The following is a 26146-nucleotide window of genomic DNA, read 5'->3' as shown; positions in this document are numbered from 1 at the left end:
GGTTGCAGATGTGGCTCGGATCCTGCATTGCTGTGGCCGACAGCTGTAGCTCCAATTAGACCCCTAGCCCAGGAACCTCCATGTGCCTCGGGAGTGGCCCTAGAAAAAGCAAAAAGACACACATACATACAAATTAAGTTCTTCAGGCACATTAGCCATATTTCAAGTGCTCAATAGTCACAGGAGCCTTGTGGCTGTGTGTTGGACAGCACAGAGATAGAAGTTTGTATCAGCACAGAATGTTCTTTTTTTTTTTTTTTTTTTTTTTTTTTTTTTTTTTTTTTTTTTTTGTCTTTCTGGGCCACACCCATGGCATATGGATGTTCCCAGGCTAGGGGTCAAATCAGAGCTGTAGCCACCAGCCTACACAACAGCCACAGCAATGCCGGATCCTTAACCCACTGAGCAAGACCAGGGATCGAACTCGCATTCTCATGGATACTAGTCAGATTAATTTTCATTGAACCATGATGGGAACTCCACTGCAGAATATTTTCTTGGACAGCATGGCTCTTGACCTTCAGAATAAGATTTACTTGATTTTTAAAAAATTGACCACATATACTAACTTCAAGTATACTTCAGCTGCCTAAAGACCTTGGGTGACCTCTCCCTGCATCTCCAAGGACCCCAGCCTAAGAATCCACTCTTTATTTATTTAAATATATTTGTATTTATTTTAAAAAATTGGGTAGGGGTGCACCTGCCCTGAAATGTGAAGACATTCCCTGGTCAGGGATCAAACCCATGCCACAGCAGTTACCCCAGCTGGGAACTCCTCCACCTGCGGTGCCAGATCCTTAACTGCTGGGCCACCAGGGAACTCCCCAAACCCCCTCTTTAGATGAATTCTACTTTATCCATAAATGTCTTATTTTGTATTGGGTTTAACCAAGGGATTAGTTGAAATCCCCTTGAATTTTTATCTAAAAAAACCCTACATATTTATCATTTCAATTATTATATATAATAGCAGAAGACAGGGCTGGTACTTGCAAATAAGAAGAATTGTTTCAAGTGCAGAAAGCAACTTTGGAACACAGATACAGATGAATAGGTATTAGGATATAGTCATTACCTACATAATACCAAAACAATTGGTTAAAAGTGAAATATTCAGTTGCCTTGTTCAGCTAGTATCTTTTATTTATTTTGGTGTCATGTAAACACATGTGATACTGTGGCAAAGGGAAGAGCAGAATTTTCAATGCCACTCGAGGGGAAAATAAATAACTGAGTCGAGTAACGTTTTAGATGTGTAGGCAGAAAAATGTGGCAGAAAATGTAAGGGAACTTGTGTCTTGCAATAAGTAGTTTTCTGGTTCCTTGCAGTTTGTCACATATTTAGGAATAGAGGGCCTTCATGCTTAAAGCAGTTGTCATTTACCAAAGCACTGATCATCTTTCCCTTATTAGAAGGATTATATTCTTAAAATATAAACAATATGCTTGCTTTCCTGGCTCTCTACTTCCGATATCGAAATCAACTTTTTAATTTTTTTGGGTTGGTTTTCACTTTCTGCTTAAATCTAGGTACACAGCACAATCATATTGAAGGTGTAGTTTTCTCAGGGCTGTTGTCTATTAGTTCCCTAAAAAAGAATTGAGTCAGATCTCAGCTACAAATACTGGTAGACTGGAAGCAGTCATGTAGATAATACAAAAGAGCAGATTATCAAAGACACTTGGATTTGGCTTTGAAATGCATTTTTCAGCACATTTTCATCTTATGTTTTATGCAGACATTCCCTTCAGACCCACGAGAGGTAACTCTGAAGTAGCTTGAGTGATCAAGGAAGTTAGCCTGAGATTTAAACACTGCCAATGGACTAACTGCTTTCTGATAATTAAATTAAGGGCATAATTTAGCATATTTATATTCTGTGTATCACATTACTTCCATGAGCATGTAACCACCAAAGAGGATCTATGAACTCACTGGTCTTATGCATTCCGGGAATTTATTCACATCTTCAAGGTGCTTGGTTTTAAAGTAATCAATTAGATTGATTTTTGTTTTATTTAAATCTATTTGGCTGAACTTGACTGAGTATCTTGGTATTCTCCTCATTGAAAGAGTTGCCATATGATGTCAAAAGACATTGACAAGTTCTCCTGTGGGGCAGCAGGTTAAGGATGCGGCATTGTCACTGCAGCGGCTCAGGTTGCTGCTGTGGTGCTGGTTCAATTCCTGGCCTGGGAACTTTCACATACCGTGGGCGCAGCCAAAAAAAAAAAAAATTGTAAATTTTACTTCAGATACCAATGTAGCACATTACTCTTTAAAAATCCTTGAGACAAGTGCCAAGGTGTTTGTTTGGATTAGCCATAAAAATGCTCAACGTGCCCTCTGCTGGGCCTTTCTTTTATAAGATCAGAACAGAAAAATGCTGTGTCATCTGATTGTACATTGGGTTGAGAAAAGGAATTCTACTGTAACTATTACATGCGATGAATGAATCCTAAGTATAGATTCATGACTCTTTCTGGCATAGTCTGGCTCAGTTTCAAAAGGAAGATATGAAGTGTTATCTAGGCCCAAAGAAACAAAAAAGTTTGTTATGTGCTTGGGACTCTTCTGTGTTTTATGAAGCAAGATAGTCAGGTAATCTCTCCATAAACCAATTGAATATTTCTACCATTATTATGTTTTATGTAATTATTATGTTATTATGCAAACCTACTAAATAATTCTGCCATAAGAGATCTGTGAAGAGGTGGGTTTTAATTCCAAATTTTTGCAGGGTTTGCAAAGATGCATCTCTACTTAATCTCGCCCCCATTCCAAGGGTTTTGAGACCAAATCCTATAAATCAGCAGGTGTTCCTATAAATTAAGAGAGTGTTTGGCTTATGCAGAAGAATGGGGATTTAGGTTCAGTGTTTTCTTTCACAAAAATTATTTCCATGTTTTTCTTGGATCAAAATATTTTTTAACATCCTCTATGGTAAAGTAACAAATATTCAGCAAATATCTTCCCTACAACTTCCTTATAGTCAAATGGGAATATATACACTTTGGTTGTGTAAATTATACACACAGCCACGTTTTAGTTGGCCACATGTTCCTGCCTATAGCTTCAGAAGAAGAAAATCAACAAAACTAGACAAAAATCCAGAGATTCTTCTGGACTTCCTTAAGTCAATGCCCTCAATGAAATCATTGTTCTCTGAGTTTTCTGAAACACCCAATTACTTACACCATTAATGAAATAAATAAAACCAGGTGCAAAATAATGATTGGAGCACTAGAAATTCGCCTTTGGTGTGTATTAGTCTTCACTGCTTTCCTTTTGTTATGAATGTTAGTGGTATGTCAATGACAAGCGTGAAACTGGCTCAAGGACAGAAAAACAAACGTATCAAAGGAATTTAGATTATTTTTTCATATTTCAGTAGAACATGGGACTTTACTGATTAGTCTCTCCGAAATCAGAATATTACAATCTGTGCAGTAAGTAAATTTATCTGAAGGTATATTTAGGATAATAGGGTTTTGTTTGTTTTTGCCATTCTGTTTTGCTGAAGGCAAAGAAGTCTTGAATTACCCTTGTACTCTGAGTAATATTTTCTTTCTCTAAAGTGCAAATAGGATATGTGACTTGAGAAGATATTTTAATTTTAATTTTTTTTGTCTTTTTAGGGCCTCACCCCAAGCCTATGGAGGTTCCCAGGCTAGGGGTTGAATCGAAGCTGTAGCCACCGGCCTACCCCACAGCCACAGCAAAGCCAGATCCAAGCTGCGTCTGCGACCTATACCATAGCTCACGGCAATACCAGACCCTGAACCCACTGAGCGAGGCCAGGGGTGGAACCTGTGTCCTCAAGGATACTAGTCAGATTCATTTCCGCTGACCCCACGATGGGAATTCTGAGAAGATATTTTAAAAATATATGCCATCGTAAAGATCTTACTATAAAGAAGTGGAAATATTCCCATAAGAAGTCATAGCATGAAAATGTCCCAAATAAATATCAGGAAAAAAAGCCCATATAATACCACAACAGCATGTTTTTGTTTTGTCTTTTGTCTTTTTAGGGCTGTACCTGTGGCATATGGAGGTTCCCAGGCTAGGGGTCCAATTGGAGCTGAAGTGGCTGGCCTACGCCAGAGCCACAGCAACGCAGGATTCAAGCCATGTCTGTGACCTACACTACAGCTCATAGCAACGTAGGATCCTTAACCCACTGAGCAAAGCCAGGGATCAAACCCACGTACTCATAGATGCTAGTCGGGTTCACTAACCTCTGAGCCCTGATGGGAACTCCCACAACTGCATGTTTTTAAAATATAGGTTAAAGGCACAGGTCCCTTTCTTTTCTTTCTTTCTTTCTTTCTTTCTTTCTTTCTTTCTTTCTTTCTTTCTTTCTTTCTTTCTTTTGCTTTGTAGGGCCACGGAAAATTCCCAGGCTAAGGGTCACATCACAGCTACAGCTTCCGGCCTATGCCACAGCCACAGCCACAGCCACAGCCACAGCCACAGCATCTGAGGGATCTGAGCCACGTCTGCAACCTACACCACAGCTCACGGCAACGTTGGATCCTTAACCCACTGAGCGAGGCCAGGGATTGAACCCACATCCTCATGGATACTAGTCAGATTCGTTTCTGCTGCACCACACTGGGAACTCCATAGGTCCTTCAAATGGAAGGCTACAGTACCAGATTTGTAAGGTATTACTGCTTAGAGAAGACACATACTGTCAGTATTTACCACTTTGCTAATATTTTAATTATTTTCAGAATGAGGATCAATGGGCCATGGATATTGGTTTCTTCAGAGAAGTACTCACAGGATATCCAATAGTTTAATCAATGTTCACAAAGGAACAAAATAGATATTCTTTTTATTTAACGTTTTTCAGTGCCAAAAGTATAGCCAAAGCATACAGAATAAAGAAAAGTGTATTCTACTTTCATTATGAAATTATTTTGCAAACAGAATAAAACTTTACTAAATCAGATTTGCTTGAAGTTGGCAAATTCTATAATTGGAATTGTAGACTATAGTGATATTTCATTATTTTGGAGGAGGGCTAAGACTCATACTATGATGAAAGAAAATTTACAATGTGTATAAGCTCTGCACTGCGAATAGTTACCTTGCACAAAAAAACCCACAATTTTTCTAGTGCTTTAGGAAGTATTCATTTACATAAAAGCAATTGGACTGTTAATTTAAATCATTTACATTGTTCTTTGAAGCAGATTTCTATATTTCATTAGCTTTGATTACATTACCGCATATGTCTGAAAAATAGGCTTAAAAATGCCCTTGCATGGTTCAGACATTTCCTGTCAGACAGGCCTTCCTGTTAAAATTTTAACAAAATACAAAATGCAGCTTTATTATTTTCAGGTCATACAAGAACATCAATGAACTGGTGCTAAAATCATGCTGAAGAGAAGCGCTGCTGGAGATCCTTTAATGAACAGGCAAAGATTGTTTGCAGGAAAATAGTTGCTTTTATGTACTGCATAAAAAGGGTTTCTATTCTCTGAAGGCAGCTAATCATCTCCCCACTCCTCTCTCTAAGCGTCAACCCCAGGTTTTTAATTTAAACACTGGTGAGAATTAATGAGATTTTCCTTTTATTCTACCCCAGTTCACCTGGTATGATGCAGAGCCCTGCATCTTCAATCCATGATATAAAAAAGTGAAAAGAGGAATTTTAATTCCACACTACTGTGCGGTGAAACCAGACCTGAATTGGAATCTGCTTCCTTCACTCCATGACCCCGTGTGGGCATAGGCACTCTGTGTAGGTGTGTGAATCACTGGTCGTAATCTAGGCAGTGCCTATTGCCAGAGCTTTATATAGAAGCAGCCTAACAAAGAAGTCATGTCCCTGACTGCCAGCTGAAGGTGAGACACCACATAGCTTCGGGGAGAGGCAATGGAGATAAAAAGAACATGTTAATAGCCAATAGCCAGCAAGGCTGTCATTAAGCTGGCGAACCCCAATATTTCTGGTATTACCACACTCTGTTGGGCTGGAGGTAGAATTGTGAAGTAGGTAATACTTGTTTGCGAGATCACATGCTCTCCTTTTCAGCCACATTCATTCATTCATTTATTCATTCATTCATCACTGAGGGCCCAGTGTTAGTCGGTCACTGTGCTAAGTGCTCTACTGAGATGCACAAAACAAGGTCCCTGGATCTCCACTGTCTAGTACAGCTTCCTGGTCACACACTTCATCCTATCTGCTATTTTGCACTCCGCTCACTATCAATGAATCAATCCTTGCTGTGGTATCCGTTGTGAAGGTTAAGATGTTACCTCTCCCAGGACCATGTGCCTTTTAAACAGGGACTCAATGACCTTATAGCCTTTTTTTTTTTTTTTTTTTTTAAATAGGGCCACACCTGCGACATATGGAAGTTCCCAGGCTAAGGGTTGAATTGGAGCTGCCAGCCTACACCACAGCCACAGTAATGCTATATCCGAGCCACATCTGTGACCTATACCACAGCTCATGGCAACGCTGGATCCTTAACCCACTGAGGGAGGCCAGGGATTGAACCTGCCTCCTCACGGATCCTAGTTGGGTTCGTTTCTGCCACAACAGGAACTTCCTAGGACATAAATTTTGTCCAAGATTTTAAAGTGAGAAGGAAATGGATAAGCAAAGAAGAGGGAGAATAAAGGGAGAAGTGGAAGTACTTAGTCATCATCATCCTACTACTACCACCATTTAAAACAAAATTTTTTTTCTTTTTAGGCCCTCACCTATGGCATATGGAGGTTCCCAGGCTAGAGGTCGAATCCAAACTGTAGCTACCAGCCTACACCACAGCCACAGCAACTCGGGATCTGAGTCGCATCTGTAACCTACACCACAGCTCACAGCAATACCAGATCCTTAACCCCCTGAGCGAGGCCAGGGATCGAACCTGCATCCTCATGGATACTAGTCGGTTTCGTTTCCACTGAGCCACAATGGGAACTCCGACTACTACCATTTTTTGTCTGCTATAGAATCAGCATCGTGCTAAGTGCTCTACATGTGTTATCTCATTCTATCCTTACAATCACCCAGTAATAGTACTCAAAAATAGTTTTCCCGTTTTACAGATGAGATGACGCAGATGAGAAGACTGGAATTCAGAGAAGTTAAATAACTTGTTCAAGATCACACAGTTAATGGGAGTTCCCTGGTGGTCTAGTGGTTAGGACTCGGCTCTTTTACCATTGCGGCCCGGGTTCAATCCCTGAACTGGGAACTGAGATCTCACATCTAATCACTGCACACCATGGCAAAAAAGAGAAAAAAAAATACTCAGCTGGAAAACAAATAGTAGATTCTCGTATTCAAATCCAGATCTGTATCCCTAAAAGCCCATACCCTAAATCACTACACATGCCACTGCTTCTCATAGAACCCATGTTGTATTCTTGAAGGCTGAGAGAGAGACCTGTGAAATGGAAAACTTGGGACGATAGGACAAATCATTGGCCCTCAGCAAATATTTGTTGAATGAATAAGCAAACCCTTGCTTTTTAGATGAAAGGGAAAGGAAAACCTCACATTTTATTTTAATTTAATTTTATTTATTTTTTAAAACAGCCGCACCCGTGGCATATGGAAGTTCCCAGGCCAGGTATTCAATCTGAGCAGCAGGTGCAACCTCTGCTGCAGCTGCAGCAAGGCTGGATCCTTTAACCCACTGTGCTAGGCCGTGGATCAAGCCCATGCCTCCATAGCAACCCGAGCCTCTGCAGTCAGATTCTTAACCCACTGTGCCACAGCAGGAACTCCAAACCCCACATTTTTTCTGTCTTCTTTTATTCCCAATTGTAAGCTAGAGCTTGCCCTCCCTAAGTGCTTACCTCTTAGTCACTGCAGAGCTATCCCTAGGCTCAGGCTATGGATATGTAAACAAGAACAAATAGCACCCCGGGGAATTTGTGCCCTAGTGTTTAACCTCACCCCTAGGATCCCAGGTGGTTGAGGTGTCCTGTGGTAATATGCATCAGGTTAGAACCCTAGTATTTCTCTTTAGGGCTTCTTTAAGCTTCCCTTGTTCAGCCAAAGGGCTACAGTTTTCCGGGGGAGAAAGCATGCGTTCTTTGTGAAATGGTCAGAGAAACCACACATCTTCCTTTAGCCAAAATGCAACCTACCCCTCTCTCCATCTGCGTTCTGTTCCAAGAATTCTCCACAAAGCCCTTTGGTAAATACAGCCTTTTTGCATATCCTGGCTTTTTGACAAGACTAATTCTCTAAGAACATTCGCCTGTATGGTTGGAATAGGACTGAATTTCTCAGAATTGACCACTGTAGCCTCCAACTGCAGCTAATCGTAACCACACACAAGTTACTGAGTCTTTAGATGCATGTTCTCTCGTCTATAAGGTTAATAAAAATAATCAGTGGAAAATAAGTTTGACAAATGGTTAGTTGGTCCATGCGGGCATTTTTTTTTGGAGCTCAGATATAATGTCAACATCCTATTTGACTAATTCTCCACTCCTCCTCCTCAGCCTCCTCCACTGAATTGACTGCTTTGAGGAGAAGAACTCAATTTACATTTCCATTTAAAAGCTAAAAATATACACAAGTAAATGTCGATTGGATTTAATTCAATTCTGGAATGCAGAACATCCAGGCATTTAATCATTGCAATTTTGACATCCTAAGGCCTTGACTAGGTTTCTACCAGTTTTTACTAAAAGCCTCCTGAATGTAGAGATAGGTAATTAGCATTAGTCATAGCAAACAGATCATTTCCCAGAACATTTGATTTATTAAAATGGCCCCAAAGAACTTTGTCCTGTACTCATTCTTTATAAGGGTTTCATATTTTTATGAAACATCTTCCAGTTATCCTTGTAACATCCAAATCAAAATAAATAAATTTAAAAATAAAAAATATATTCCCATGCCTAAAAAAAAAAAAAAAAATGACTTTAAAGAAGTTCCATGCGGAGATTTAGGGCTGGTTAATTTTGTATCGGGGTCATTCAACACCTATTACCTTCCAGTGTATTTCCCCCCTTCCTGGCCAAACTTTAACATGGCCCTCTTTCCCCCTTGTGATCTACAGCTACAGCTCTAGGACCCCACAAATCTAAATTCTTTCATATTTTCATCTCCAACCTATTCATCTCTACCCTTCTCAGCTCCTGCAAGAATGCCTGCTCTCTTGTGTGACTAATTGTCTTATGTTTTATCTACACTGCCAGCCTTCTACACTGGCAAACCTAGTCCTCTATTTGTCTGAGACAGCTTTATTCCAAAATGTGGTTTGAAACCTTCACACTAATGCTTCCTGATCTCATGGTCATGTCATCCTTAGTTATTGCCCCAAATGGAAGCTCATTTGTTTAATCTTCATTTCTTTTCTTTTTTTCTTTTTTTTGCCATTTCTTGGGCTGCTCCTGCGGGCTATAGAGGTTCCCAGGCTAGGGGTCGAATCGGAGCTGTAGCTGCCGGCCTACACCAGAGACACAGCAACACGGGATCTGAGCTGCATCTACGACCTCACCCCAGCTCACGGCAATGCCAGATCCTCAACCCACTGAGCAAGGCCAGGGATCGAACCCGCAACCTCATGGTTCCTAGTCGGATTTCTTAACCACTGAGCCACGATGGGAACTCCTGTTTAATCTTCATTTCTGTGCTCCCCTCTCTGTACCGTCCATTACTTTCTTCTTCCACCTCTCTTTCCCCCAAAGTTTCCACTGGGTCTTCTAGATCTCTGGTTGCATGACCCATGCTTACCTGGTAAGAGTCCTTCACTTCCTCTTCACTGAGGATAATACTGAAGCTTCTAATATTTCCTTATGGTCTCTGATCCATCTTACTCCAGAGGACACCACTTCTCCTTGAGTTACTTTAGGAGAGGCAGCTCATCCTTCTGTACTGCACATATTTCAGGGCTGTAAGAGTCTCCCTACTCCCATATGGTTGTTTCCAGACCACTTTCCCCTGCCTTCATGAGTAAAACCTGTTTCTTGGAGAATCATGGCAGTCAAGAGGCTTCATGGTCCTTGGTTTTATCACCTTCTATGCCTTCCTTTCCTGTTTGGTCATGGGCCAACCTCCTAGTCATTTCCCCACGTATATGAAGACTTCGTCATTTGGATCACATTATCACTCTCTCCACCCTAAGTTCTTCCGTCATCCAACACTCAGGCCTCATTATTATTCAACTCTAGGGACCTTTGTCTCTGTTCCACTATAGTCACCCCATTGCCTCAGCCGTCCTCTGGACATTATTATCATCCTGATCTGTTCAACTTCTTTTTTTGTTTGTTTGTTTTTTTGCCTTTTCTAGGGCCGCTTCTGTGGCATATGGAGATTCCCAGGCTACGGGTTGAATTGGATCCGTAGCCACTGGCCTACACCAGAGCCACAGCAATGCGGGATCTGAGCTGCGTCTGCGACCCACACCACAGCTCATGGCAACACTGGTTCCTTAACCCACTGAGCAAGGCCATGGATCGAACCTGCAACCTCCTGGTTCCTAGTCAGATTCGTTAACCACTGCACCACGACGGGAACTCCTGTTCAACTTCTGAAATCATGACAGAAATATCCCACTTTCTGATTGCCTACCCTGGAGCTCTCCTGTTTATACTCTCACTGCTGATCTTTGAGTTCTTCGCTATCATCTTTCTAAGTCTCAGTTTCCCTATATATAAAGTGGGGATACTAACATTTTGTACCTCATGGATTGTCGAAATGTTTAATTACATTTAGAAGAATGGGCAGCACATAGCTAATAGAATATTTACCGTTAACAGTTGCCTTCCCAAGGGCAAGGAAAAACAGATTTTAATAGGAATTCTGTGCAAGACTGAAAGAAAAGGAAGAGCTCCACATACTAGGAATAATAATGCAGAGACAGTCATTTAAAACAGAAATTGAAAGCAAATGGATTATTAAGCAAATTTTCATTTCCTTTTAGTCGTACTTTCCATTGAGGAGATGCCAATTGATTACTGTCTGAGACTAATTTATTTAACCACATCGGACCACAATCATGGAATGGTGAAGTCATTCGAAGATCACACGATTATATAGATTATCGAAAGATGTGGATGGGGTGCCTGTTGTGGCGTAGTAAGTTAATGATCCAGCTTACCTCTGTGGCATTGCCTGGGATCTTCCATATGCCATGGGTGTAGTCAAAAAAAGGGGAAAATTGCATAGAAATATGACAAACATCTAAAAATCTAAAACATTATGTGGAGTAGGTTGTTGCTTATACGTTGTGATAAAGATGCCCTGAAATACGATTTCCCCCAATTTACTGCTCTGCAGTTCTATCAAAGGTCCTGATATTATCATCTGGTTTCTTTGTTTGTCACACTGTTTCTAGGTACAGAAAGTGAAGTTACCCTGGGATACTTTATCAAAGTAGCTCCAGCATGTCAAACAATGACCTAAATAGGACTTGCAAGTTTAGATGGAAATGGATATAATTGATGTACACAAAGTCCTTGCTTTCTAGGGAAGGTAGGCTTGAGAGACGGAAGAGGGGTAGATGGGGTAAGTTGGGGTAAGAGGACTTTGAAACCAAGGATGCTGAAAAGAGAGGGAGAGGGTACTTAAGAGGAACTATTTTATTTTCTGCAATCCCATTTGGGCATTTCTCTGTACTTAAACACACACACACGTATGTGTGCACATTCTTTCCTTGCACTTATCAGTAATTTGGGGGAAAATCAATGTAATAGCAGCAATTCATAATAAATAAAATATTAAAAGTTGAAGAGGAATAGAATAAAAGTTAAGAAAAGAAAAAATGTTTTCTCAGTTCAGTCTCCCAAAGCAACAGAAATAAAAGCAAAAATAAACCAATGGGTCCTAAACAAACTGACAAGTTTTGCACAGCCAAGGAAACCAAAAAGAAAACAAAAAGACAACTTACAGAATGGGAGAAAATAGTTTCAAATGATGCAACTGACAAGGGCCTAATCTCTAGAATATACAAGCAACTTACACAACTCAACAGCAAAAAAGCCAACCACCCAATGGAAAAATGGGCAAAAGACCTGACAGACATTTCTCCATGGAAGATGTACAGATGGCCAACAAGCACATGAAAAACTGCTCAACATCCCTGATTATTAGAGAAATGCAAATCAAAGCTACCATGAGATACCACCTCACACCAGTCAGAATGGCCATCATTAACAAGTCCACAAATAACAAATGCTGGAGGGGCTGTGGAGAAAAGGGAACCCTCCTACGCTGTTGGTGGGAATGGAAGCTGGTACAACCACTATGGAGAACGGTATGGAGGTACCTTAGAAATCTATACATAGAACTACCATATGACCCAGCAATCCCACTCTTGGGCCCACATCGGGACAAAACTTTCCTTGAAAAAGACACATGCACCCGCATGTTCGTTGCAGCTCTATTCACAGTAGCCAAGACATGGAAACAACCCAAATGTCCACAACAGATGATTGGATTAGGAAGATGTGGTATAGATACACAATGGAATACTACTCAGCCATAAAAAAGAACAAACTAATGCCATTTTCAGCAACATGGATGGAACTAGAGACTCATCCTGAGTGAAGTAAGTCAGAAAGAGAAAGACAAATACCATATGATATCACTTATATCTGGAACCTAATATATGGCACAAATGAACCTTTCCACAGAAAAGAAACTCATTGACTTTGAAAACAGACTTGTGGTTGCCAAGGGGCAGGGTAGGGAGAGGCATGGATGGGGTTCTTGGGGTTAATAGATGCAGACTATTGCCTTTGGAATGGATTAGCAATGAGATCCTGCTGTGTAGCCCTGGGAACTATGTCTGGTCACTTATGATGGAGCCTGATAATGTGAGAAAAAAGAATCTATACATGTATGAGTAACTGGGTCACCATGCTGTACAGCAGAAAATTGACAGAACACTGTAAACCAGCTATAATGGAAAAAAGTAAAAATCGTTATATAAAAAAATAAAATTTTAAAAATAAAATAAAAGAATATATCAAAAAACAAAAAGCATATGTTTAGACTCTTACAAAGTATTCTTAGATTAATAAATATTCCCAGAATATTTTCTTGCATATGGAGTTCCTGGGCTGGGGATCAGGTCCAAGCCTCAGTTGTAACCTAAGCCACAGCTGCCACAACACCAGATCCTTAACCCACTGTGCCGGGCTGGGGATCAAACCCGAGTCCCATATCCTGTTATGCCACAGCAGGAACTCCTAAATTTTTTTTTTTTGGCCAGGCCCAGGGCATGTGGAAATTCCCGGGCCAGGAAGTGAAGCCACAACACTGTTTCAGTGACAACACGGGATCCTTAGTCCACTGCGCCACAAGGGGAATCCTATTTCTACATTTTTAAATGGAGAAAAGGAGATGAAATGTACTTTAAAGAGTTCATAGTGACTTTACTTCTTTTGCTTGTTTTTTTGGAAACCAGCATTGAGATGTACTGTATCTTTCACTACCTTATAAAAATATCAACTCTTAAATGCAGTTATGCATGTGTGTGCCTGTATGGTGGGAGGCGGGGGCAGGGAGGGGGAGAGAGGGAGAGGGAGACCTCACATGTTATGTACTTGTTGGTACATCTCACGATCATACTCGTTTTAAAATTACCGTGTCAAAACTCTACTTAAAAGAGACACATGCACCCGCATGTTCATTGCAGCACTATTCACAATAGCCAGGACATGGAAACAACCCAAATGTCCATCAACAGATGATTGGATTCAGAAGATGTGGTATATATACACAATGGAATACTACTCAGCCATAAAAAAGAACAAAATAATGCCGTTTACAGCAACATGGATGGAACTAGAGAATCTCATACTGAGTGAAATGAGCCAGAAAGACAAAGACAAATACCATATGATATCACTTATAACTGGAATCTAATATCCAGCACAAATGAGCATCTCCACTGAAAAGAAAATCATGGACTTGGAGAAAAGACTTGTGGCTGCCTGATGGGAGGGGGAGGGAGTGGGAGGGATCGGGAGCTTGGGCTTATCAGACACAACTTAGAATAGATTTACAAGGAGATCCTGCTGAGTAGCATTGAGAACTTTGTCTAGATACTCATGTTGCAACAGAACAAAGGGTGGGGAAAAAATGTAAATGTAATGTATACATGTAAGGATAACTTGATCCCCTTGCTGTACAGTGGGAAAATAATAAAATAAAATAAAATAAAATAAAATAAATTAAAAAATAAAATTACCGTGTCATTCTTTATTTAATTTGTGGTCCCGTGTGACAGGCAAATATTTTCCTTATAACCGTGTCTTTTTTGCCCATCTCTTTCTATTTTATATGTCTCTACCTTTGTTATTCTTTTACCGTTCCCTTTGGTACTTCATTTTGTTTTAATAAACAGTATCTCTAATTCGTCGAGATGCTTTTCCATTTTGTTTGTGGCTTACGATTTGACACTCACCTTGGAGTCAGATGTACAAGTAACAAAAACATTTTCAATCCTTTTAACCAGGATGCCAATAAAACAATATCTTAAAAAACAAAGCTGTCCCTTTTAGCTATTGCTTCTGTATATCACTTTCTTATTTACCCTTAGCTGACAGTAAACTAATTGGATTTCCCCTTTGGGTAATATCCTACAATAGTGACTATAGCTGTAATTATATCTACCTACACACATACATATATAAATATACGTATATATACATATGTATTTATATTATAGCTTGCCAGTAAGAATAAAAGATTTGCAAGCCTCACTGAAATCCCAAAACTTGACAAATAGTATCTCCCAGAATCTTCTATCGAATAACAGGGGAGTTCCCATCACGGCTCAGCAGTTAATGAACCTGACTAGCATCCATGAGGATGCAGGTTCAATCCCTGGCCTCGCTCAGTGGGTTCTAGCATTGCTGTGGCTGTGGTGTAGGCTGGCGGCTACAGCTCTGATTTGATCCCTAGCCTGGGAACCTCCATATGCTGTGGGTGCAGCCCTAAAAAAGACAAAAAACAAACAAACAAACAAACAAACAAACACTCTTAATGGTGGAGCAGGGAGAGCATATTTTTAGTAAAAGCAGAAATAAGTCAAAGTTGTACGTACTACCTCTATTGGAGCCTTAGGCAATAGAATAAGACCACAGGAAAGAATGCAGAGGTCCGATTAATATAAAAGATGAAGAAAAACTTTGTAGCGGAAATGGTGATTTATCTTGAAAATTCAAGAGCCTCAGCAGGCAAACTATTAAAATGAAAAGGCATTCAACATCGTGGCCAGATGCAAGATCAACATCAATAGTGATGCAGGGTCAGTATCAGTAATTATGTTCATTGACATATTGTCACTAAAAGAGTAGAGGTGAAAACAACCCAAATGCCCATTAAATAGGGGAGTAGTTAACTAATTTATGAGTCTGTTCACGCTATGAAATATTATGCAGTAGTTAAAAATGGATTAGGTCTAAATGTAAATTTGTTGACGTGGAAATAACTGCAGTTCCTAGTATTAAGTAACAAAAGCAAGCTGAAGAATACATTTGCTAATGTTAAAAATAAAACACAGAAATCAGCCATAAGGGAAAAAATAAAAATCATTATAAAAAATTAAAATAAAAATAAAACACAGGTTGACTTTGTATTTGCTATAGGTATACATATATAAAAATTAATTTTTTAATTAATTTTTAAAAACACTGAAAGGTGACCTGCTGAATGAATAGCTAGCCTGAGATGGGGAGAAATAGTCAAGGAGGTCTTTATATCTTGTGTTTTTTTTTTTTAAAGGAGAAAGTATTACTTGTACAAGTAAAAATAAACACAATTTTAAAATGCAATAATTTGCTGAATTCACCGAATCGACTTCTTTTAAACTCATCCATCTTTTCAGCTACAAAAAGGAATTGCTTTCTAGTTTCTTAAACTTTCATTCATTTAACAACTTATGAAGACCACACACCATGCTCTATACAATGGACGTCATGGTCTCTGCCCTCCTGGAACTTACAATCGAGTGCAAGAGCCAGATAACAAGCAAGTAAGAGAATCATTACCCATTATAAGAGATTTCAACAGAAATGAGCAGTGGGTTTTGATCAGAAGGAAATTTCTTGAAAGAAAAGACATTTAATCTGGGATTTGGGGAGTTCCCTTCATGGCTCAGTGGAAACGAATCCATGAGGGCACAGGTTCGATCCCTGGCCTCGATCAGGGGGTTAAGGATCTGGCATTGCCATGAGCTGTGGTGTAGTTTGCAGACTAGGCTCGGATCTGGCATTGCCATGGCTGTGGCGTAGGCCAGCAGGTACAGCTCTGACTTGACCCCTAGTCTGGGAACCTCCATATGCCTCGGGTGCAGCCCTAAAAAGAAAACAAAAAAACCCCGGGGATTTGGATAACCTGTTATGTCTGATAGTGATGGTGATGATGGGGAGAAAAACAAGCACAGAGAGCCTCCCAGAAAAAGCTTCGTGTGTTGGAGAACACATCTGAAGGTCAGAGCAGTTAGGCATTAGGAGGGTGAGTGGCACTGCTCCGTTGGAGAAGGTAGGCAGCGGCCAGATCATGCAAGTCCGTTTAGGTGTGATAAAGTTTCGATTTCATTCCAAGAACAATGGAAGGTCGCTGGGGGGTTTTGAGAAGAGGAGCAATGTGATCTGACCTCTATTTTTAGAGGATCACTCCAGCTGCCAGGTTGAGTAAATCTGGGGTACACAACAAGAGTGGAAGCAGAAGCCCTTGTTGGAAGCCGTTTGCAGGAGTCGGCATGAGAGATGCTAGGAGCCAGCACTGGACTGGGGGTAGCGACATGGTAATATTTTTGGAGGCAGCATTATGTGAAAATATGAAAGAGCAATGACTTAGGGAGAGGGAACAGCAAATGCAAAAAAAGCTAGCTAACCATTCTCTGTTGGTTTAGAAAAACAGACAGAAGACCAGAGTGGCGGAGGCACAGTCATGAAGGGGAGAAGGGTGTGGAATCTGGTCTCATCACATCGGGCCTTGGAGGACATGGCATGAAGCCTTGCTTTTGTTGTCATGGGGACTGAAGTACATTTTCCACGGGATCACTCTGGCTGCCAGGTGGAAGAGAAGACTCTGTAGAGGGGCGAGAGAGGAGTGAGATCCCCCCCACCCCGGGAGGTTATTGCCATAGTCTAGGTGAGACAGGATATCAGCCTGGGCTTAGATGGAAGCAGCAGAGGTGGGAACAGGGGTGGATTTCAGAAATGCTTGGAGCTTGAATCAACAGGATTTTATGTTTAATGAGATGTGGGAGTGTGAAGAAGCGGGCGGTTTCAAGTACTTTCAGACTCACAGCAGGGAAGGGTTCAGTGGGATGGAGGGACTGAATGGAGCCCAGTGTGGCTGGAGCCCAGTAGGGGAGGCGGGGGGACGTGTGAGGAGGTGAGAGGAGATGAGATCAGAGTGGTGGGCAGGAGCCAGGTGATTCATGGCCGGATAAGGACATAGAAAGGAGTCTGAATTTACGCTAAGGGCAATGGGAAGCTACTGAAGGATTTTAAACAGGGTGTGATTTTTTTTTTTTTTTTTTTTTTGTCTTTTTGCCTTTTCTAAGGCTGCATCCACGGCATATGGAGGTTCCCAGGCTAGGGGTCAAATCGGAGCTGTAGCTGCCAAGCCTACACCAGAGCCACAGCAACGCGGGATCCGAGCCACATCTGCAACCTACACCACAGCTCACGGCAACGCTGGATCCTTAACCCGCTGAGCAAGGCCAGGGATCGAACCCACAACCTCATGGTTCCTAGTTGGATTCGTTAACCACTGAACCAGGACGGGAACTCCAGTTTCTTTTCTTTTCTTTTTTTTTTTTTTTTAAAGCCACTTTGGCTTCAGTGTGGGGAGTGGGCTTGAAAGGGGACAAGAGAAGCAGGGAGATGAGTTAGGAAGTTATTGCATTGGTCTGAGGATGCAGTCTTGGAGATAGATGTAGCTAGACAGATTGGAGATTCATTTGAAGTGGAACTGATTAGTTGGTATATATCTAAGTCTAAAACTTATTGAAGTTTTTTTTTTTTTTTTTGCCTCAGCAGTGGGAAGCAGATGTTCCTAGGCCAGGGATTGAACCTGCACCACAGCAGTGACCTGAGCCACCATAGCGACAAGCCAGATTCTTAACCCACTGAGCCACCAGGGAACTCCCTTATTGATGTTTTTATTACCTTCTCACTTCATTTACTTACTATGTTTTTATTTCCCCTTTCATTTTTAGAAAACGTTTTATGAAAATATGTGAGTTCCCTGCTCTGATTAAACCCTTACTTTCGGAGTTCCCATCGTGGTGCAGTGGAAATGAAACCGACTAGGAACCATGAGGTTGTGTGTTTTATCCCTGGCCTTGCTCGGTGGGTTAAGGATCCGGCGTTGCCGTGGGCTGTGGTGTAGTTCACAGATGAGGCTTGGATCTGGTGTTGCTGGGGCTGTGTGGTGCAGGCCGGCAGCTGCAGCTCCGATTAGACCCCTAGCCTGGGAACCTCCATATGCTGCAGGAGCGGCCCGAAAAAGACAAAAGACGAAAAAACAAAACAAAACAAAAAACCCTTCCTTTCCATGCAGTTAATTGCTCTAGAATTGGTGAGTTTGGAGGATTCTGAAATGCTGCAGACAGTCCTCACCCTGTAATCTACTTTGCTGAACACAGCCAAAATGAGGAAAATGTAAGAACTATTTTATCCCTCTCAAATTACCAACTGCTGAAATAAACCACATTCATATCAAATCGTTTCTTAGGGCAATTAACCTATGAATAGCATATTTAACTTTCAAAACCTGTTTGGTCAGCAAGCAAGTACTGAACGGATTCCAAAATTTCTGCTTTGATAACTGGGGAGTCCTGCCTTTTCTTGCACATCTAGTACAGAACTAGTTGGATATCTCTGAAGCATTTGGAAAGCGTTGTTAAGAAGTTACATAATTACTTAAGGACTCCATAAGCGTATCTTTCGATAACCAACCGCATCAAAATACAAATCAAAACACACTGCAAACTGGAAAACTTAAAAAAAGTTTACCTCCAAGTACTAGGCTATATCCCATTCCTCCAAAGTGGGAGCACTTCTCAGATTGAAGTTGTCCCCTCCAGAAAAAAGATTCTGCTAGAAGGAGGGCTATGAATGGACTGGGCCCAGGAGTAAAGACATTCTGGGAGTTCCCGCTATGGTGCAGTGGGTTAAGAACCTGACTCTATCCGCTCTGGTGGATGTGGATGCATGAGTTTGATCCCCAGCCGGGCACAGTGGGTTAAAGGATCTGGCATAGCTGCAGTTCTGACTTGGATTCAATCCCTGCCCCAGGAACTTCCATATGCCTCTGGTGCGGCCTTAAAAAAAAAAAAAAGTATTCTGTAGCCACATCATGAAACCATGAGAGACAAGGGGTGCAGAAGCATCGCCTAGGCTCCTTAGGGTTCTTGAAGGCAGGCTACAGGGGATGGGGAAGCACCGATATGTAAAAGGGAGGGAGAGAATGTATCTGCACAACAGTAAAAGCATGGCCATCGGGTACTGTCAGTGAGAAAGACACAATCGGCTGCTGACATGTGGGACCTGGCCAGGCACTACCAATCAGCTGTTTTCTTTCTTTCTCTCTTTTTTTTCTTTCTTTCTCTCTTTTTTTCTTTCTTTCTCTCCTTTTCTTTCCTTCCTTCCTTCCTTCCTTTCCCTCTTTCTTTCTTTCTTTCTTTCTTTCCTTCCTTCCTTCCTTCCTTCTTTCTTTCTTTCTCTTTCTTCTTTCCTTTTTTTTTTTTTTTGTCTTTTTAGGGCTGTACCCGTGGCACATGGAAGTTCCCAGGCTAGGGGTTGAATTGGAGCTGTAGCTGCCAGCTTACGCCACAGTCACAGCAATGAGGGATCTGAGCTGCTTCTGTGACCTATACCACAGCTCATGGCAATGCTGGATCCTTAACCCACTGGGTGAGGCCAGGGATCAAACTTGTGTCCTCGGATTTGTTACTGCTGAGCCACGACAGGAACTCCCAATCAGGTGTTTTCTGGTTGAACATAATTTCCCAGAGCATCAATAGTAGAAAAGGGCATTCTGTGAATGTGATGGGTCAAGACAAATATAAGGCCTTTTTGTAATTATGTCTGAACCCAGTTAAAATACAAACAGCACCAAAGCCACAAAAATGATGAAACATCTCCCATCCTGGCTAACATGAGTGACTGTCGCTTTTCTTTTTCTTTCATTTTTGGCTGTCCCACTGTAAATGGAGCTCTCTGGCCAGGGGTGAGATCCCAGCTGCAGTCAGGACCTACACCAGAGCTGCAGCAATGCCAAATCCTTAACCCACTGTGCCAGGCCGGGGAGCTCCGAGTGGCTGTTGCTTCTTTGTCAATTTTATCTGTAGCTTCAGGTTAGTCTTCCCCACTCACGAATAAGATTTATTTAGAAATCCAATCTTGGAATTACCTTTCCCCACCCCCCACTTTCTGACAGCCTCTGAATCCAGAACAAAGCCAGCTACAGTGACCTACTCAGCCTGGTTTTCCCAGGAATTTTCTGGTTTCAGCACCGAAAGTCCCATGTTCCAGGAAATCCCTCAGTCTCAGGCAAACTGGCATGACTGGTCAATGGCCTGTTTCCTTAAACCCTCCCCCAAGTCATCTGAAGCAAGCCCATATTCTAGAAATCCTTTCAAACACCCTCTTCTTGAGACCCCCCCCCCCATGGTGTGTATTCTCCCTTCGCTGCAATAGGTAAGAAACCCAACGTTTTCAACTGCAGATTGGTTCCAAGTGGGCTCTGGTTTGAGGACACTGACGTCAGTAAGGTGTAAAGATGTGTAACATGGTGGAAAGCCTAGGAAGGCTTCAGAAAAGTGGAACTGAAGGAATGACGGCATGGATGAACCAAGAAAGTGGAAAGAGGCCACAGGCCTGAGGGGTCCTAGAGTGGGGTTTGCTGAAAAGGTGTTTTCTAGGGGTGATACAAGATAAGGTGATGGAAGATAAAGTCTGGAGCTTTTGGAAGGGGAATTGTTGCTGTCATGCTTAAACAAAACTCTAATGAAACACAGCAAAAAACAAACAACATTTTGGCTTGTGTTATAAAATAAGGACTTAATCTTTAAGGGTCTGGGGGCTGGTCATAGATTTGTCATATCCACATTTCCTTCCCTATGTTTTTCAGCTGCATCATAGGATCCTGTCTATGTAAGAGAAATTTCTAGGAAGGAAGAACTCCAGTGACACACTAGTTGACAGGTCTAAATTCTTCGAGGTTGAGACGCTTCAATGTTAAGGGTCAATATTTATTAAATAAGGAGTCTAGGAGTTCCCGTCGTGGCGCAGTGGTTAACGAATCCGACTAGGAACCATGAGGTTGCGGGTTCGGTCCCTGCCCTTGCTCAGTGGGTTAAGGATCCGGCGTTGCCGTGAGCTGTGGTGTAGGTTGCAGACGCGGCTCGGATCCCGCGTTGCTGTGGCTCTGGCGTAGGCCGGTGGCTACAGCTCCGATTCAGCCCCTAGCCTGGGAACCTCCATATGCCGCGGGAGCGGCCCAAGAAATAGCAACAACAACAACAAAGAGACAAAAGACAAAAAAAAAAAAAATAGTCTAAAACAGTGCCTGCTATATATTAAATGGCAATAGATATTAACTCTTACAATTACTATGATCATGCTGTTTTTTCCTATGTGCTTATTTTATGTTACTATTAATTTTAATTTCATTTTGTTTTTGGCCACGCCCAAGGCATGCGGAAGATCCTGGGCCAGGGATCCAATCCAGGCCACCGCAGTGACAACGCCAGGTCCTTACTCCGCCCTACCACCTGGGAATTCCCCAATGTGCTTATTTTAAAACAAGGGCAATGCCACAGTTTTGAAAAAATGTCTTTGATCAGGTATAATCCTTGATTATACTGAAAGTATATATTCAATGATAAATGTAACTGCTTTGTTTCTTAAACTCTGCTCAGAGATAGATATGCCTTTTGGAGAGATTTACTCTTTTGTTCAGTCTTTTTGTTTGTTTATTTCTGGCTGTGCAGAAGTTCCCAGGCCAGGGATTAAACCTGCACCAGAGCAGCGCCCCAAGCCACTGCAGTGACAACACAGGATCCTTAACCTGCTGAGCCACAAAACAACTCTTGGTCAGTCTTTTAATTTCAGTGGCTGGGTACCTACTTTCCACTAGTTGGCCCCTACTGAATGTTGCAAAGCAAGTTTTGAAAACATGACTACTATTTTGTTTGACACTGTTCATACTTTTAAAAAAGCAGGGGATGGAAATCCTGTGAAATCAGATTGTTATGATCATTATACAACTACAGATGTGATAAATTCATTTGAGTAATAAAAAAAAAGCAGGGGAGTGGACAACAGAATCTGATTGTCCATGCAAAAGAAACCTAGACTACTCATAATTTCTAACTTGAACCATAAAGGAAGTAGATTTCTTAGAACAGGCTTCGTTTCCAATTTTCAACAGGAAGATGCCTCATTTTATTTCTACAGAAGTAAAAGTCACTTGTAAAAAAATATAGGAACTTTCAGGAAATGCTTATGGAATGCTCTTTAAAGGAAAAAATAACGTGAATACCTGAGTTTGGGTAATGTTACAAAAGGTAGCAGGTAGAGTTTTGCTCAGTTACAATAATTTTGCACTGCTAAAGAGCATCCTACCTGATTTTTTGATACACAGAGAAACCAGCAGCTTAATTATCAAACTTTAGTACAAAATCGTAAGATTGTGTATACGACCTGGATGGTCCAATCACTCTACTCTTAACACAAATTCAATTTTCTCTCACTATTCTGAAATCTGGTTGATTCAATTTATATTAATTTTCTCAGAGGCCAGATTTGCTGGTGACATTACCAATTATCCTGATACTGTGTTCTATCAGCTCTTACCTTGTTTGAAATTACCATTTTTTCCTTGGGCCAAGACTGGGGTCAAAAATACCTATACCCATCCACAGTATAGACAGCTTGGGTCAGAAGTCTACTTCTTCACTAGTTTAAAAACCATTTGTACCATTTGTTAGGAAAGTGGCTTTTTTTTTTTTTTACAAAATAAACAAAATAAAAACAGCAATTCTAAGAAGTATATTCCTTTATAAAGTTAATAAGTTGATGATTATATTTACTTAAGAAGTCATATGTAAACATTTTAAAGGTAAATCTCTACTTTTGATGTGAATTATAGTGGTATCCTATTTCAGCCATATTGTTTTCAATGTGTAATATTTCTTACAGAATAGTTATATATAAATATATATCTCAGATCCACAAACATCAAAATCTCACCTCCCTGCAGCAGGGCGTCAAATTCTCATTTCTGGAAACATTTTGCACACTTACAATATGCCACTGTTTAATCATAATAATGAATCGGTTTTGCAGTTAACTGCATACTTGAATACATACAAACCCTTTTTGCATGAGAAAATGAATCAAAATGAAACGCACAAATGAAGAATGAAATAAAATATTTATATTTCCTTGCATGCTTACAGGTAAAGGCACATTTATTAAAAAGCAGTTTTAAAATACACGCTGAGAACACTAAGAGAGCTAAGAACATCGTGAAAGAAAACAGAAACCACTTCATGGGTTATTTTGTCCTTGGAACAAATTAATTACAAATATTAAGTAATAGAGGAGCAATTCCGAGTAGTGCCAGGCAAGAAACTTCAAAATACTCTTGTTTTACAACCTCATGGCCAGATCCTAGAGTAGTCCTAGATGGAAATACCATTTTAAGATAAACAAAGATATGACCCCTCCTCTTTGGGAGCCAGTTATTACTTACCGAAATTCGCCATCTGTATCGTCTGGTTGCCAGTCTCTGGAACATTGTAAATCACAACAGCATCAGCATTTCTTCTGCCCGCTGTTTGAATTTTTTCTGAAAATGTACAATTACCTCTTTCTATCAGCGCAATCCAGGGTTTCTTGGTATTAGTAAACTCGGTGTTGTAGTCACAAGCTTGGTAGTTATTGTTCTTAGGGATGCCCACCACCCCCACGGCATCAGCCACTGGCGAGGCTAATCCATAAACACCACACTCGCATGTCTCTGTCGAAGTGTCGTTGCTGGTTTCATTGTAATAAGTCACAGTCACATAGGCATTCATTGAAAAAGGCGCTGTGATTTTAAATAAAACGGTAAAAACTAGCAGCAGCCGAAAACGACTGGACTTATTCTCCTGGTTCATTGCTCATTCATTGGAGCATAAAATTTAAGATGTCTGCTGATATTTTCAACTATCAGTCACCACTCGTCCACTCAGGTCCCCGCTTAGCAGAAGTTTGAAATTTCAGTTGCAAGGAGGTAACTGATCTCACTTCTGGCAACTTAAGCTCTGAATACATCAGCTCTATTTCACTTTACTTATCTACATTCTCTTTTGCCTGCCCCTCCTCCAACTGTACACACATGTAACCCTTCACCAGGACTACCTTAGCAATAAATAACACCATCAACTTTATTCTACAGGTCAACTTATCAGGATTGGATAACTTCCTGCCCTGCCATTTTTTTTTTTTTTTTTTTTTTTTTGCTTCCTACTGTTCCAGCTAATGAACGTTCGTAAACATGGAGTGGACTGGAATGAGGAACTGGACTCTTGGGAATCCCACGTGATAAACTGAAAGTCACCTCTCTCAGAATATCTAAAACACCAAACTGGTTTTCCAAGCCCTGCTGAAATATGCCATCAACCAGTTCAGCGGGAAGTAAGTTAAGATCCATCATTTAAGCTGCTGCTGCATCAGTAGAATCGATTTCATAGTCTTTTTTTTTTTCTTCTTCCTTGTTTCTTTGTGGAATTTTTCTTAACAGGCTCCCCAAGGAGTATCTTCTGCAACCTTGATTATTTGTTGAAAAGCAAACATCTTCCAGTCGCTGGAGATCCTTTCCCTTTAAATACAATGCCTTGCCTATTGTGGGCACTCAAATATTCATTGATTCATACCTTTGAGTCCATGCATTCCATTAATTTTTATGACCCACGTGTTATACTCAAACAAAATCCTGTTCTGGGTTTATATTTATTTATTTATTTATTTATTTATGTGTTTAATTAGTTAGTTATTGGCCACATCTGAGGAATATGGAAGTTCCCAGGCCAGAGACTGAATCCGGGCCACAGCTGTCACCATCGGATATTTAACCCAATGTGCTAAGGCAGGGATAGAACCCACACCTCCACAGCAACCAGGGCTGCTGCCGTCAGATTCTTAACCCACTGCAGCCACAGCTGGAACTCCTCGTTTATTTTTTAACATTTAGAATTTTATTTTTGCTGCCCGCCCATGGCATATGGAAGTTCCCGGGTCAGGGATGGAATATGCACCACAGCAGCGATCCAAGCCACTGCAGTGACAACTGCTGGATCCTTCACCTGCTGAGCCACACGGGAACTCCAACATTTAAGAGTTTTTAATTCTGGTTCTTTCAAACGCATTCCTGTTAGTTATTTCACTGCTTCCTTTATTGTAGGTTCTGTTTTTTAATCAGGAGTACACTGGACATTAGCAAACTGGACATAACTGCCATGGGGTCAACTGGACTGGGTAAGTTGCAGGAAAAGGGAGATTTCAATGTGTGCCAAGGGCTGGGGAAGGAGGAGATGAATGGTCAAGACAAACAGAGATATCAGGCATCTGACTGGGCCAAGAGTCAGCAAACTAGACAAACAGGCATCATGCTCTCAGAGAGGCAGAAAGCAGCAGGTCAAAAGGAAGGCAGACATGATGGTAGTTGGAAATCCAAGGAAAATAGTCTGGAATCAGGAATCCCATGAGAGTCAAGGGGACAGGACGACAGAAAATAAGAAAATGAGACATCATTGAAGGAGCTATCTCCCCACTTCGTGTCCTTTCTTGGATTAGCTTTGGAGCGGACCCCTCAAGTGGGAACCAACAATTATCAGCAGAGGGGAGGAGCTGAGGGAATCTGCAGTAGCACCTGATGAATAAATCTCAGCGGATGCACAATGCAAATATAAACCTTTCTATCCGGTTATAGCGGTTGATGACTCATTGGTGTATCCCTCCCTCACGGGACCTGGTATTTGTAGCAACTTCTACACAGTAATTACTTAACTATTATTCATGGAATTGAACTGAAAAGTTTAAATGTCCTGTGTTTTAGCTTACGGTCTATGTCAGAGTAAACTCAAATAGTTTGTTATTTTGCTAGCAGCACTACCACTTTGATGTTAAAACTCA

The 26146-nt window shown here is 41.1% G+C and overlaps 1 protein-coding gene across 1 annotated transcript in view; it reads right to left on the bottom strand.

The window, feature by feature from the left end:
* RNF128 (ring finger protein 128, E3 ubiquitin protein ligase) overlaps positions 1 to 24323 on the bottom strand; it is a 99731-nt gene extending 75408 nt beyond the window's left edge. Inside the window, exon 1 of the mRNA XM_021079706.1 lies at positions 23724 to 24323. Coding sequence (XP_020935365.1) covers positions 23724 to 24129 — 406 coding nt within the window. The 5' untranslated portion in view covers positions 24130 to 24323. The remainder of the gene's footprint in view (positions 1 to 23723) is intronic.

The sequence above is a fragment of the Sus scrofa genome, chromosome X (assembly GCF_000003025.6).
Source record: "Sus scrofa isolate TJ Tabasco breed Duroc chromosome X, Sscrofa11.1, whole genome shotgun sequence".
In the NCBI taxonomy this organism is placed as follows: Eukaryota; Metazoa; Chordata; class Mammalia; order Artiodactyla; family Suidae; genus Sus; species Sus scrofa.
Note: the sequence above shows the minus strand (reverse complement) of the source record. Positions and strands in the feature narration are given on the sequence as shown.